We start from the raw sequence: 13,825 nt of genomic DNA, 5'->3' as shown, positions 1-13,825 counted from the left end.
GATCACGAGGTCAGGAGATCGAGACCATCCTGGCTAACACGGTGAAACCCTGTCTCTACTAAAAAAAATACAAAAATTAGCCAGGCGCAGTGGCAGGCGTCTGTAGTCCCAGCTACACGGGAGGCTGAGGGAGGAGAATGGCGTGAACCTGGGAGGCGGAGCTTGCAGTGAGTGGAGATCGCACCACTGCACTCCAGCCTGGGCGACAGAGCGAGACCCTGTCTCAAAAAAAAAAAAAAGCAGAACTAGGATTTGAACCCAGGTCTATCTGATGTGAAGCCCCATGTTCGCCCATGTGCTGATGTTGCTTTCTCTGTTCTGAGCAACCCAATTCAGAAAGATGGTGGTGAATAAGAAGGCAGGGGGCCGGGGGCGGTGGCTCATGCCTGCAATCCCAGCACTTTGGGAGGCTGAGGCGGGTGGACCATGAGGTCAGGAGATCGAGACCATCCTGGCTAACACAGTGAAATCCCATCTCTACTAAAAATACAAAAAATTAGTCAGGCGTGGTGGCGGGCACCTGTAGTCCCGGTTACTTGGGAGGCCGAGGCAGGAGAATGGCATGAACTCGGGAGGCGCAGCTTGCACTGAGCCAAGATGGCGCCACTGCACTCCAGCCTGGGCGACAGAGCAAGACTCTGTCTCAAAAAAAAAAAAAGAAGGCAGGGAACAGTCCCCGAAGGGACACAGTGGAACAGAAGACACACCCAAGTGGGCATCTGAAGACCTGAATCTGGGGGTATTGTCATCAATCAGGCACCCCATGCAAGCTCTCATCCTACCAAGCTCAGCCTCCAGTAGCCTCTCATCTAACAAATGGTTCATTCATGGTGGTTGAATGACTCTGGGCTTCAAATCCTTTTGGGAGAGGAAGGGGTTAATACTGAAATTCCCATCCTACACTAAAAGTTCCACTGTTGTAAGACTCAAAGAATGTTCATAATAATAATAGCTGGCCAGGAGTGATGGCTCACACCTGTAATCCCAGCACTTTGGGAGGCTGAGGCGGTTGGATCACTTGAGCCCAGGAGTTTGAGACCAGCCTGAGCAGCATGGCGAAACCCTGTCTTTACAAAATACAAAAAAAAATTAACTGGGCATGGTGCTGTGTGCCTGGAGTCCCAGCTATTTGGGAGGCTGAGATGGTAGGACTGCTTGAACCTGGGGAGGCTGAGGCTGTAATGAGCTGTGATTGCGCCACCGCACTCCAGCCTGCCGACAGAGCAAGAGTCTTAGTATTTCTTTGCCCATCATTGGCTTTTTTTTTTTTTTTTTTTTTTGAGATGGGCTTTGTCACCCAGGTTGGAATACAGTGGGATGATCACTGCTCACTGCAGCCTCGACCTCCTGGGCACATGCGAGCCTCCTGCCTCAGCCTCCCGAGTAGGTGGGACTACAGGCACACTTCACCATGCCTGGCTCCACTACCATTGTTTTTTTTTTTTTGGAGCTATTAACGCAGGTCTGAACGATGTCAACATCCTATGTCTGTAACCACTGTGCTATCTATTAGGAAAGTCTATGGTCAAAATGAAGGTTCAAACATATAGCCTGGGGCTTTGCTTCTTGATTGGAGAAACTTCCCATGGCTCTTGATGGGTGGAGACCACAGTAAGAGAGGGAAACTGTCAGGGAAGCTTGAGGGGCCATGCCACTCCAAGGGCTTAAAAATGTAACGCAGGCCGGGAGCAGTGGCTCAAGCCTGCAATCCCAGCACTTTGGGAGGCCGAGACGGGCGGATCATGAGGTCAGGAGATCGAGACCATCCTGGCTAACACGGTGAAACCTTGTCTCTACTAAAAAATACAAAAAAAAAAATAAATAAAACTAGCCGGGCGTGGTGGCGGGCACCTGTAGTCCCAGCTACTCGGGAGGCTGAGGCAGGAGAATGGTATAAACCCGGGAGGCGGAGCTTGCAGTGAGCTGAGATCGCGCCACTGCACTCCAGCCTGGGCGATAGAGCGAGACTTCGTCTCAAAAAAAAAAAAAAAATGTAATGTGGGTGCTAACAGACGCAGTGTGGTGCAGTGGTTAAGGTGCTGGACACTCTTGGTGTCTGGCCAAGATCCCATTTTCTTTCTGGGGTACCCGCCCTCCAGCTGCTATGGATGTTGGTTGCCAATGCCTCCCAGCTGCCCCTCCTCTTAGTAGAATTGCCCTTGGTGATCAAAAGCTATCTCACCTGGGAGCTACTGCGTCTCTGCCTCCCACCCACAGCGACTGACCATAGAAGTACAAAAGGCCAGCATCCTTGTCACACACGTTGGAGGACAACTCTGGTGTCACACACATTCCAGCTGAAATTGCATCCCTGCTGTATTCATTCCCCTGCCCCACCCCTGCTGACCTTGTGCTGTTTCTCCCGAGAGCCGTCCCCGAATAAAGCAGGTGCGTCTGAACACCCACCTAAGTATCCGCTTCAAGGGAACTTGATATAGTCATCCACTTACTAGTGAATTCCAAACCTCAGCTTCTCCATCTGTAAATGGGGACTGGAATAGTATCTCCCTCACAGGATTAAATGAGAGTTCATACACAGTGAAGTACCTGGTAAGTCATAGGTGGTCATTAAACAGAGACTCTTGTTACTACTGCTATTATAATATATATATATATATATATATATATATTATAATAGCAGTAGTAACAAGAGTCTCTGTTTAATGACCACCTATGACTTACCAGGTACTTCACTGTGTATGAACTCTCATTTAATCCTGTGAGGGAGATACTATTCCAGTCCCCATTTACAGATGGAGAAGCTGAGGTTTGGAATTCACTAGTAAGTGGATGACTATATCAAGTTCCCTTGAAGCGGATACTTAGGTGGGTGTTCAGACGCACCTGCTTTATTCGGGGACGGCTCTCGGGAGAAACAGCACAAGGTCAGCAGGGGTGGGGCAGGGGAATGAATACAGCAGGGATGCAATNTTTGAGACAGGATCTCTCACTTTGTTGCCCAGGCTGAGTGCAGTGGCACCGTCACAGCTCACTGCAGCTTCGAACTCCCAGGCTCAAGCGATCCTCCCATCTCAGTCTCCCTCCTGTAGCTGAGGCTACTGGTACACACCACCATACCTGGCTAGTTTTTGTATTTTTTTTAGAGACAGCGTCTTGCTTTGTTGCCCAGGCTGGTCTTGAACTCCTGGCCTTAGGCAATCGTCCCACCTTGGCCTCCCAAAGTGCTGGGATTACAGGTGTGAGCCACTGCACCTGGCTCTTTTGACTATTAGATTTGGGATAGCCCTGAATTTAATATGATGCAAGCATCTGCTGGGATCTTGCAGAGACCTTGGATAGAAGTGTCTTCTTTCTACAAAAAGACCCTGCTGGTGATCCTCTGGGAAATCTTACTCTTCAAACCTGGGTAGCAATGAGCCTGAAGAACGAAGCCAGTAAAATGTAAAATGGTGATAATAAGAGAGACTACCTCACAGGTTTGTTGGGAGGATACATGACTTTAAAAAAAATGGAAATACTTAGAATAATGTCTGGCACATAGTAAGTGCTTTTCTTTCTTTCTTTTTTTTTTTTTTTTTGAGATGGAGTTTCACTGTTTCATCCAGGCTGGAGTGCAGTGGCGTGATCTCAGCTCACTGCAACCTCCGCCCTCCGGGTTCAAATGATTCTCCTGCCTCAGCCTCCCAAGTAGCTGGGATTATAGGTGCCCACCACCACACCCGGCTAATTTTTGTATTTTTAGTAAAGATGGGGTTTCGCCATTTTGACCAGGCAGGTCTCCAACTCCTGACCTCAGGTGATCCGCTCACCCACCTTGGCCTCCCAAAGTATTAGGATTACAGGCGTGAGCCACTGCACCCAGCCTATAAATTGTTTGTTTGTTTGTTTTCAAACTTTTTGCTGTATGGTTTTTTGAGACAAGGTCTCACTCTGTTGCCCAGGCTGGAGTGTAGTGGTGCTGTCACAGCTCACTGCAGTCTTGACCTCCTGGGCTCAAGTGATCCTCTTGCCTCAGCCTTTAAAGTAGCTGGGACTATGGGTGTGCACCACCATGCCTGCTTTTTTTTTTTTTTTCCTGTAGAGACGAGATTTTGTCATGTTGCCCAGGCTGCTCCTAAACTCCTGAGCTCAAGCTATCTGCCCACTTCAGTCTCCCAAAGTGCTGGGATTTCAGGTGTGAGCCCCTGTGCCCAGCCAACCTGGCTAATTTAAAAAAAATAAAAAATTGTAGATATGGGGGTCTCGCAATGTTTCCCAGGCTGGTCTTGAACTTGTGGCCTCAAGTGATCCTCCCAAAGTTCTCAGATTACAGGCATGAGCCACCATGCCTGGCTAAATTATTATTATTAACCAAGACAAGAAGATAGAAAAAGGACAGCACTGTTTTATTTTTGCTTTTTACATTTTTTTCGGCTCAACCTATACTTAATCTTGACCCTGCATATGGCAGCCACCCCTAAAGGGGGAGGAGATGCAACTGTGGAGCATGAGAAAGCAGCAAGGAATGGGTATGAATTTTAGGGCTCGTTAGTGTCCACTGTAAGAATTCAGGTGACTAATTTAACGTCCTTGAGCCTCAACCTTCTCATCTGTAAAACGGGTGTTCACTGGGTGACTGTGAAGATGAAATAAGGTAATGCATGTAAAGTCCTCCTGTGGTGCCCTGTATACAGCAGGCACTCAATAAATGGGAATGGTCATTGCCCCGGCTTGGAGTCACACTTGCTCCTAGTTCTGCCACTTCTCAGCCACAAAACCCTGCTCCAATTTTTCCGCCACTCTGAGCCTCAGTCTCCCCCTCCATAAAATAGAGACATCAGTCCTATCGACTTCATAGGGCTGTGAGCATTGAATGAGATCACATGTGGTGCTTAGCATGGCTCCTGATAGACAGTAGGTGCTCAATAAATGGGTGTGGCTCCTGGCTTGCTTTCAGGAGCTCATAGGGAGCTACAGTCACGTTCCTCGGGGTCCCCTACAGGGAGTCCCGAAGAGGAGACTGCCCTCACACAGGCTGGTGGTGGGATGTGGCCTCCTGAGATGCTCTGCATAGGGGAAACTGAGGGCTCCTGGAGCCCCTGAGCAAACCCCTTGTCAGGGTCGGAAACTCACGCACTTGGGATTCCAGACACCAGCTTGAGCGGCCGCAGCACTCGAACTGCCCTCAGCGTCCGTAGGTCAAACTCTGTCCCAACTGTCGCCAAGATGCTGAAAGAAAGAAGCCAGAATGGAGAACAGAGGGTGGATTTCGGGGGTCAGACAGCAGGGCGGGGGTGCTTGGGATTCCAAGTCGTCCTGTATTGGCTGGGTGACCACAGGCAGGTGACTCGACACCACTGGCCTCAGTTTTGTCACCTGTAAAATGGTCTTAACAGTACCTGCCTCATGGGATAAAAGGTGATTTACGAAGACCCCCAACAGATGGTTCACGTTCCACAAATGTTGCAGTGAGAGAAATGGAAACTTCCCGATGACTCATGGTTAGGGTGACATTCAGTATATTTCACAACCTACAATGACAATAGGTTGTGGGGTGGCCTGGGGCCCTGGGGGAATGGCAGACCTTTTGGGGTTTGTGGCTCTTTATTTTTTTTCTTTATTTTTTTGAGACAGAGTCTCGCTCTGTTGCCCAGGCTGGAGTGCAATGGCACGATCTCAGCTCACTGCAACCTCTGCCCCCGGGTTCAAGGGATTCTCCTGCCTCAGCCTCCCAAGTAGCTGGGATTACTAGGCACCTACCATCATGCCCGGGTACTTTATTTTGCATTTTTGTAGAAACGGGGTTTCACCATGTTGGCCAGGCTGGTCGTGAACTCCTGACCTCAGGTGATCCACCTGCCTCAGCCTCCCAAAGTGCTGGGATTACAGGCGTGTGTCTGGCCTGGTTTGTGGCTCTTTAACAAATGGCAGGAAAGCAGTTCAGTGTTAAGAGCCCAGCCTGCATGGGTTCAAATCCCAGCTCTGCCACTTTCCAGTTGGGTGACCTTGGGCAAGGGACACCCCTGCTCTGTGCCTCAGTTTCCCCCTTTTGTATAACCTAGATAACAATAGTATCAATACCTCTAAGGGCTGTGAGGATTCAGTAAGTTGATAAAAAGTGGTCAGCACAATGCCAGGCACACAGATGGTATGCTAAGCTACTCAGAAATAAATAAGAAAACAAAAAAATGGGTGTGATCTTGCCTGTGTGGACCAGCCAGCATCAGCCGGCTAGAAGGCAGCTACAGACCCCAAGCCTCTGGTCAAAAAGAGTCCCTTTTGTAAATGCAAGTTAGTAAGGATGATGGTGGTAGGTGGGATGAGGCTTCTGTAGAAACCCTCCGGGCAAGACCCTGTCATGAGACCTCATTTGTAAAAGTATTGCTGTTGAAACACAGGGTCCCTCCTGGCCCTGTTTCCTAAACATGTCCATTTCAGAGCTAAGTGATGTACAGTGCGTGGTCAAGGCACAATACAATAAAAGAGATTGTCATCAGAACTTCATATAATGGACAAGAAATGCCAAATACCAGAGGGTCTGTAGTTAATGGAAGGTTGGCAAATAACTTGGGAATTCTTCAGTTTATTTTTATTTTAGACATGGGGTCTTGCTCTGATGCCCAGGCTGGAATGCAGTGGTGCAATCATAGCTCGATACAGCCTTGAACTCCTGGGCTCAAGCAATCCTCCTTTCTTAGCCTACTGAGTATCTGGGATTACAGGTGGGAACCACCACACCTAGCTTGATTTTTCAGTTTTATCCAGGGGCTTGGGTCTTAACACTTCAGTCTGTGGCCAACTGGTATCTGTGCCTCTTGCCTCAGGGCTTTCTCCAAAGCTGAGGCAGGCCCAGGGAATGAACTTTAAGGGAGCAGCCCTCAACCAAAGATTGCTGGGAGCTGGTGGATCAATACCCCAGCTCCCTCCCCCTCATTCTAGATCACTTAAGATGTAAGTTCCATATGGGCTCCCAGTGGGACTGAGCTCAAATGCCCATGGGACAACTCATCCTTCATTGCCCCACCTCCCCTCTTCCTCTCCAACCCTTTCTGGGGTCACCTCTCAGATGAACTACTTGCACAAGGATTGCCCTAAATTCTTGTTTCAGGGTCTATTCTGGGTCATCCTAAACTAACACGAAGCATGTGCTCAACTTTCTGTTCTCAAGATTACTCCTAGAGGAGAGATGGGCATATTAGGTTGGACTGATCTACTTTTCCACCATCCACAAGTGGGCGTCTGAGCACATCCTATATGCTGGGTAGAGTGACACACAAGACTATCCCTGCCCCACGGAGCTGACGCAGAAGAGAAGCGCTTAAGAAAAACATGCATACAATGAATGAATCTGTTGCAGGTGTGATGCCTTCTCAGCTAAGAAGACAATGGCTTTGAGGGGCACACAGCAGGTTGTGTTAACTAGTCCAGGGCCTGGGGATACCCCCTACTTCAAGTCAAGTTCCCATAGATGAGGAGAAATCTGGCCAGTGGGGAAAGAACTTTCCAGGCTGAGACAGCAGCCATGACAGAGAGCTTGGGACTGAAAGAGGCTTGGCAAATTCAAGAAATGACATGGTGTCACCACTGGGATTTGGATGGTGAGGTTCAAGCAGCAAGTCATGAAGCCAGAGTAGGCAGGGGCCATGACATACAACTTTACAAATAATGAATTTATTTATTTTTATTTTTAGAGACAGGGACTTATTGTCACCCAGGCTTGAGTACAGTGGTGCAATAACAGCTCACTGCAGCCTCAATCTCCTGGGATCAAGTGATCCTTCCACCTCTGCCTCCTAAGCAGCTGGGACTACAGGTGTACAACAACACGTTCAGAAAATTTAAAAAATTTTTTGTAGAGATGGGGTCTTGCTATATTGCCCAGGCTGGTCTTGAACTCTTGGCCTCAAGTGATCCTCTCACCTCGGCCTCCCAAAGTGCTGGGATTATAGGTATGAGCTACTGCACCTGGCCCATTCAACTTTTAATTTGATTTACTTTATTTTTCTCTTCTCCTACCAGCTTTCTGATACTAACTTGGGTTCCTCAAATTCTGACTTAGAGATCATTATTCTCTTCTTGCACCTTGTTTTCTTCTGTGCTGGCAGATAAAAGCTATCAGGCGTGCACAGCAAAGAACAGGCAGTGGCTAAGTCCTTACTTTTTCACTTCACAAACATTAACTGAGCACTAATAACAAGCCAGGCCCTGTCTCTGTGTAGGGGGAGACTGAGAGTAAACCCAATACATACAAGCAGGCTTTGTTTTATTTTGTTTTGTTTTGTTTTGCAGATGGAGTCTCCCTGTGTTGCCCAGGCTGGCCTCCAACTGCTGGGCTCAAGGGATCCTCCTGCCTTGGCCTCTCAAAGTGCTGGGATTATGGGCATGAGCCACCACACCGGCCGAGGCAGACTTCATTTCATGGTACTTTGCTTTATTGCAATTTGCAGATACTGTGTTTCTTACAAATTGAAGATTTGTGGCAACCCTGCGTCAAGGAAGTCTATCAGTGTGTGCTCACTTTGCGTCTCTGCGTCACACTCTGGTAATTCTTACGGTATTTCAAACTTTTACATAATTATTACATCTGTTATGGTGATCTGTGATCAGTGATCTTTGATGTGACTATTGGAATTGTTTGGGGGTGCCACGAACCACATCCATAGAAGATGGCAAACTTGATCGATAAATGTTGGGTGTGTTCTGACTATTCTGCCAACTGGTTATTCCCCCATCTCTCCTGCTTTCCTTGGGCCTTCCTATTCCCTGAGACATAACAATATTGAAATTAGGTCAGTGTATAACCGTACAATGGCCTTTAAGTGCTCAAGTGAAAGGAAGAGTCTCACACCTCTCACTTTAAATTAAAAGCTAGAAATGATTAAACACAGTGAGGAAGGCATGTCAAAAGCTGAGACAGGGCCAGGGATGGTGGCTCATGCCTGTAATCCCAGCACTTTGGGAGGCTGAGGTGAGAGGACGGCTTGAGCCTGGGAGTTTGAGACCAGCCTGGGCAAAATAGGGAGACCTCATCTCTACAGAAAATTTAAAAATTAGCTGGGTGTGGTGGTACACACCTGTGGTCTCAGTTACTTAGGAGGCTAAGGTGGGAGGATCACTTGGTCCTAGGAAGTTGAGGCTGCAGTGAGCGGTGATCGCACCACTGCACTCCAGCCTAGACAACAGAGTGAGACCCTGCCTCAAAAAAAAAAAAAAAAAAAGCCCATAAACTAGAGGTTAGCCAAGTTGTGAATGCAAAGGAAAAGTTACTGAAGGAAATTTAAAGGGCTACTCCAGTAAACACATGAATGATAAGAAAGTGAGACAGGCTTGTTGCTGACATGGAGAAAGTTTTAATGGTCTAGGTAGAAGATCAAACAGCCACAACATTCCCTTAAGCCAAAGCCTAATCCACAGCAAGCCCCTAACTCTCTTCAATTCTGTGAAGACTGAGAGAGGTGGGGAAGCTTCAGAAGAAAAATCTGAAGCTAGAAGGTCTTGGTTCATGAGGTTTAAGGAAAGAAGCTGTCCGCATAATCTAAAAGTGCGAGGTGAAGTGGCAAGTGCTGATGGAGAAGTTGCAGTAAGTTATCCAGAAGATCTAGCTGAGATTATTAATGAAGCTGGTGACACTAAACAACAGATTTTTAATGTAGACAAAATGCCCTATTGGAAAAAGATGCCATCTAGGACTTTCATAGCTAGAGAGAAGTCAATGCCTGGCTTCAAAGCTTCAAAGGACAGGCTGACTCTCGTTAGTGGCTAGTGCTCCTGGTGACTTTAAGTTGAACCCAATGCTCATTTACCATTCCAAAAGTCCTAGGGTCTTAAGAATTATGCTAAATCTACTTTGCCTGTGCTCTATACATGGAACAATGAAGACTGAATGACAGCCCGTCTGTTTATACGTGGATGACTGATATTTTAAGTCCACTGTTGAGATCTACTCAGAAAAAAAATATATATAATATAATATATATATTTTGGATGAAGTTGCACTCTTGTTGCCCAGGCTGGAGTGCAATGGCACGACCTTGGCTCACTGCAACCTCCGCCTCCCAGGTTCAAGCAAGTCTCCTGCCTCAGCCTCCGGGGTAGCTGGGATTACAGGCACCTGCTACCATGCCTGGCTAATTTTTTTTGTATTTTTAGTAGACTTGGGGATTCACCATGTTGGCCAGGCTGGTCTTGAACTCCTGACCTCAGGTGATCCACCTGCGTCAGCCTCCCAAGGTGGTGGGATTCCAGGTGCGAGCCACTGTACCCAGCCAGGAAAAAGATTTCTTTCAAAAATATTACTGCTGACAATGCACTGGTTATCCAGAACCTCTGATGGACGTGTACAAGAAGATGAATGTTGTTTTTATGCCTTCTAACACAACATTCTCTCTTTTTTTTTTTTTTGAGGCAGAATCTCACTCTGTCGCTGCAGTGGTGTGATCTTGGCTCACTGCAATCTCCGTCTTCTAGGGGGTTCAAGCAATTCTCCTGCCTCAGCCTCCCAAGTAGCTGGGATTACAGTCACACACCACCATGCCCAGCTAATTTTTGTATTTTTAGTAGCGATGGGGTTTCACCATGTTGACCAGGCTGGTCTTGAACTCCTGACCTCAAGTGACCCACCTGCCTTAGCCTCCCAAAGTGCTGGGATTACAGGTGTGAGCCACCATGCTCAGCCACAACATTCATTCTGTAGCCCATGAATCAAGAAGTAATTTTGTATTTCAAGTCTTATTATTTAAGGGATACATTTCATAAGGCTATAGCTGCCATAGACAAATTCCTTTGATGCGTCTGGGCAAAGGAAATTGAAAACTTTCTGGAAAGGATTCACCATTCTAGATACCATTAGGAACATTTGTGGCTGGTTCCAGTGGCTCATGCCTGTAATCCCAGCACTTAGGGAGACCAAGGCAGGAAGATCACTTGAGGCCAGGAGTTCAAGACCAGCCTAGGCAACATAGTGAGACCTCAACTCAATTAAAAAAAAAAATCCACAACGAACAACAAAAAGAACATCTGTGATTCATGGGAACAGGTCACAATATCAACGTTAATAGGAATTTTGAGGACGTCAACTCCATTTCTCATGGCTGACTTTGAGGAGTTCAAGACTTAACTGGAGGAAGTCACAGCAGATGTGATGGAATAGCAAGAGAACTAGAATTAGAAGTGGAGCCTGAAGATGTGACTGAATTGCTGCAGCCTCATGATCAAACTTCAATGCATGAGGAGTTACTTGTTACGGAAGAGCAAAGGAAGTGATTTCTTGAGATGGAGTCTACTCCTGGTGAAAACTCTGTGAACACCGTTAACATGACAACATGGGATTTAGAATATGACATAAACTTAGTTGGCAAAGCAGTGGCAGGGTTTGAGAGGACTGACTCCAATTTTGAAAAAAAGTTCTACTGTGGGTAAAATGCTGTGAACAAGCATCTCATGCTAGAGAAATCTTTCATAAAAGGAAGAGTCGATGGATGCAGAAAACTTCCTCGATGTCACAGCCACCCGTCTTCAGCAACCACCACCCCCATCAGTCAGCACCCATCGACATTGAGCCAGTGACCCTTCACCAGCAAGACGAGGACTCACTGACGGCTCAGATGATTGTTAACTTTTTTTTTAGTAATAAAACATTTTTATGTATTTATTTATTTATTTATTTTTATTATTATTATTATTATTATTTTTTTTTTGAAGACAGAATCTCACTCTGTCACCCAGGCTGGAGTGCAGTGGGTGCAATTTCGGCTCACTGCACCCTCCCTCCGCCTCCCAGGTTCAAGGCAATTCTCATGGCCTCAGCCTCCCGAGTAGCTGCTTACAGGTGCTGTGTGCCACCACACCCGGCCAATTTTTTGTATTTTTTAGTAGAGGACGGGGTTTCACCATGTTGGCTGGGATGGTTTTGAACTCTTGAACCTCATAGTGATCCACCCTACTTGGTCCCTCACAAAAACTGTTGGATTACAGGCGTGAAGCCACTGGTGCCCAGCCCTTTTTTTTTTTTTTTTTTTTTTTAATTTGTAATTTGTAATTTTTGTTGAGAGATACGGTCTCACTCTGTCTCCCAGGCAAGAAGAGTGCAGTGGTATGATCATAGCTCGCTGCAGCCTCAATCTCTCAGTCTCAAGCGAGCCTCCCACCTCAGCCTCTCATGTAGCTGGACTCACAGGCATGTGCCACCATAAGCAGCTATTTTTAAAAATAATTTTTTGTGTAGAAACAGGGTCTCACTTTGTTGCTTGGTTTCAAACCCTTGGGCTCAAGCAGTTCTCCTGCCTTGGCTCCCAAAGTGTTGGGATTGCAAGCGTGAGCCACTGTGCCCAGCGTTGATGCATTTTAAAATTAAGGTATGTACTTTTTTTTTTTTTAGACATAACACTGTCATGCACTTAATAGACTATAGTGTAAGCATAACTTTTATGTGCACCGGGAAACCAAAAAAAGGCACATGACTCACTTTATTGCAACATTCCCTTTTTATGGTGACCTGGAACCAAACCAGCAGTGTCTCTGAGGTATACCTGTACGACAGATGTTAGAGTGATGAATACTTAGGAGAAAGTCACCAAAGAGCAACGGGAAAGGACGTGTCAGTGACATTGGTCTGGGGGGGTAAGGGGAGTGGTGACATTTCTATCAGTAAAGGCACCTGCTCTTTACCACCTGGAAGGGAGCCACTTCAGTGTTAAAAGTGTTCAGGGCTGGGCGTGGTGGCTCACGCCTGTAATCCCAGCTACTTGGAGGCTGAGGCAGGAGAAAAGCTTGAACCCAGGAGGCAGAGGTTGCAGTGAGCTGAGATCATGCCATTGCACTCCAGCCTGGACAGCAAGAGTGAAACTCACTCTCAGAAAAAAAAAAAAAAAAAGAAGCCAGGCGCAGTGGCTCACGCCTATAATCCCAGCACTTTGGGAGGCTGAGGCAAGCGGATTGCAAGGCCAGGTGTTCGAGACCAGCCTGGCAAATACGGTGAAACCCTGTCTCTACTAAAAATACAAAAATTAGCTGGGTGTGGTAGTGGGCCCCTGCAGTCCCAGGCTACTTGGGAGGCTAAGGCAGGAGAATCACTTGAACCTGGGAGGCAGAGGATGCAATGAGTTGAGATTGAGCCATTGTACTCCAGCCTGGCAACAGAGCGAAACTCCGTCCAAAAAAAAAGTGTTCAGACTAGCACTGCCCAGGAGAAATCTATTAAGAGCTATTTATGAAATTTTATGGCCAGGCGTGGTGGCTCATGCCTGTAATCCCGGCACTTTGTGAGGCCAAGGCAGGCAGATAACCTGAGGTCAGGAGTTAGAGATCAGCCTGGCCAATATGGTGAAACCCCATCTCAACTAAAAATGCAAAAAATTAGCTGGGCGTGGTAGTGGGCACCTGTAATCCCAGCTACTCGGAGGCTGAGGCAGGAGGATCACCTGAGCCCAGGAGGCGGAGGTTGCAATGAGCTGAGATCAAACCACTGCACTCCAGCCTAGGTGACAGAACATGACTTTGTCTCAAAAAAAAAAAAAGAAAGAAATTTTAAATTTTCTATTAGCCACATTAAAAAAGTAAAAGAAACAGGTAAAGTTAGCTTATTAGTTAGTTAGTTTGTTTGTTTATTTATTGAGACAGGGTCTCCTTTTCGCCTAGGCTGGAGTGCAGTGGTTTGATCTCAGCTCATTGCAACCTCCACCTCCTGGGCTCAGGTGATCCTCCTGCCTCAGCCTTCTAAGTAGCTGGGACTACAGGCACGAGCCACCACGCCCAGCTAATTTTTGCATTTTTTTGAGAGATGGGGTTTCACCATATTGGTCAGGCTGGTCTCGAACTCCTGAGCTCAAGCAATCCACCTACCTTGACCTCCCAAAATGCTGGTATCTGAAGCATAAGCCACTGTGCC

General features: G+C 47.0%; 1 protein-coding gene across 1 annotated transcript in view; it reads right to left on the bottom strand.

Annotated features, from left to right (window-relative positions):
- The window catches only part of CACNA1A (calcium voltage-gated channel subunit alpha1 A), a 267,197-nt gene that overhangs the window by 174,817 nt on the left and 78,555 nt on the right, over positions 1 to 13,825 (bottom strand). The window contains exon 5 of the mRNA XM_017895048.1: positions 5,078 to 5,169. Within this exon, the coding sequence (XP_017750537.1) occupies positions 5,078 to 5,169 (92 nt within the window). The remainder of the gene's footprint in view (positions 1 to 5,077; positions 5,170 to 13,825) is intronic.

This window comes from Rhinopithecus bieti, unplaced genomic scaffold (genome assembly GCF_001698545.2).
Source record: "Rhinopithecus bieti isolate Rb0 unplaced genomic scaffold, ASM169854v2 scaffold_26199, whole genome shotgun sequence".
NCBI classification, from domain to species: Eukaryota; Metazoa; Chordata; class Mammalia; order Primates; family Cercopithecidae; genus Rhinopithecus; species Rhinopithecus bieti.
The sequence above is the reverse complement of the archived record's forward strand: the minus strand, read 5'-3'. Positions and strand labels throughout refer to the sequence as shown.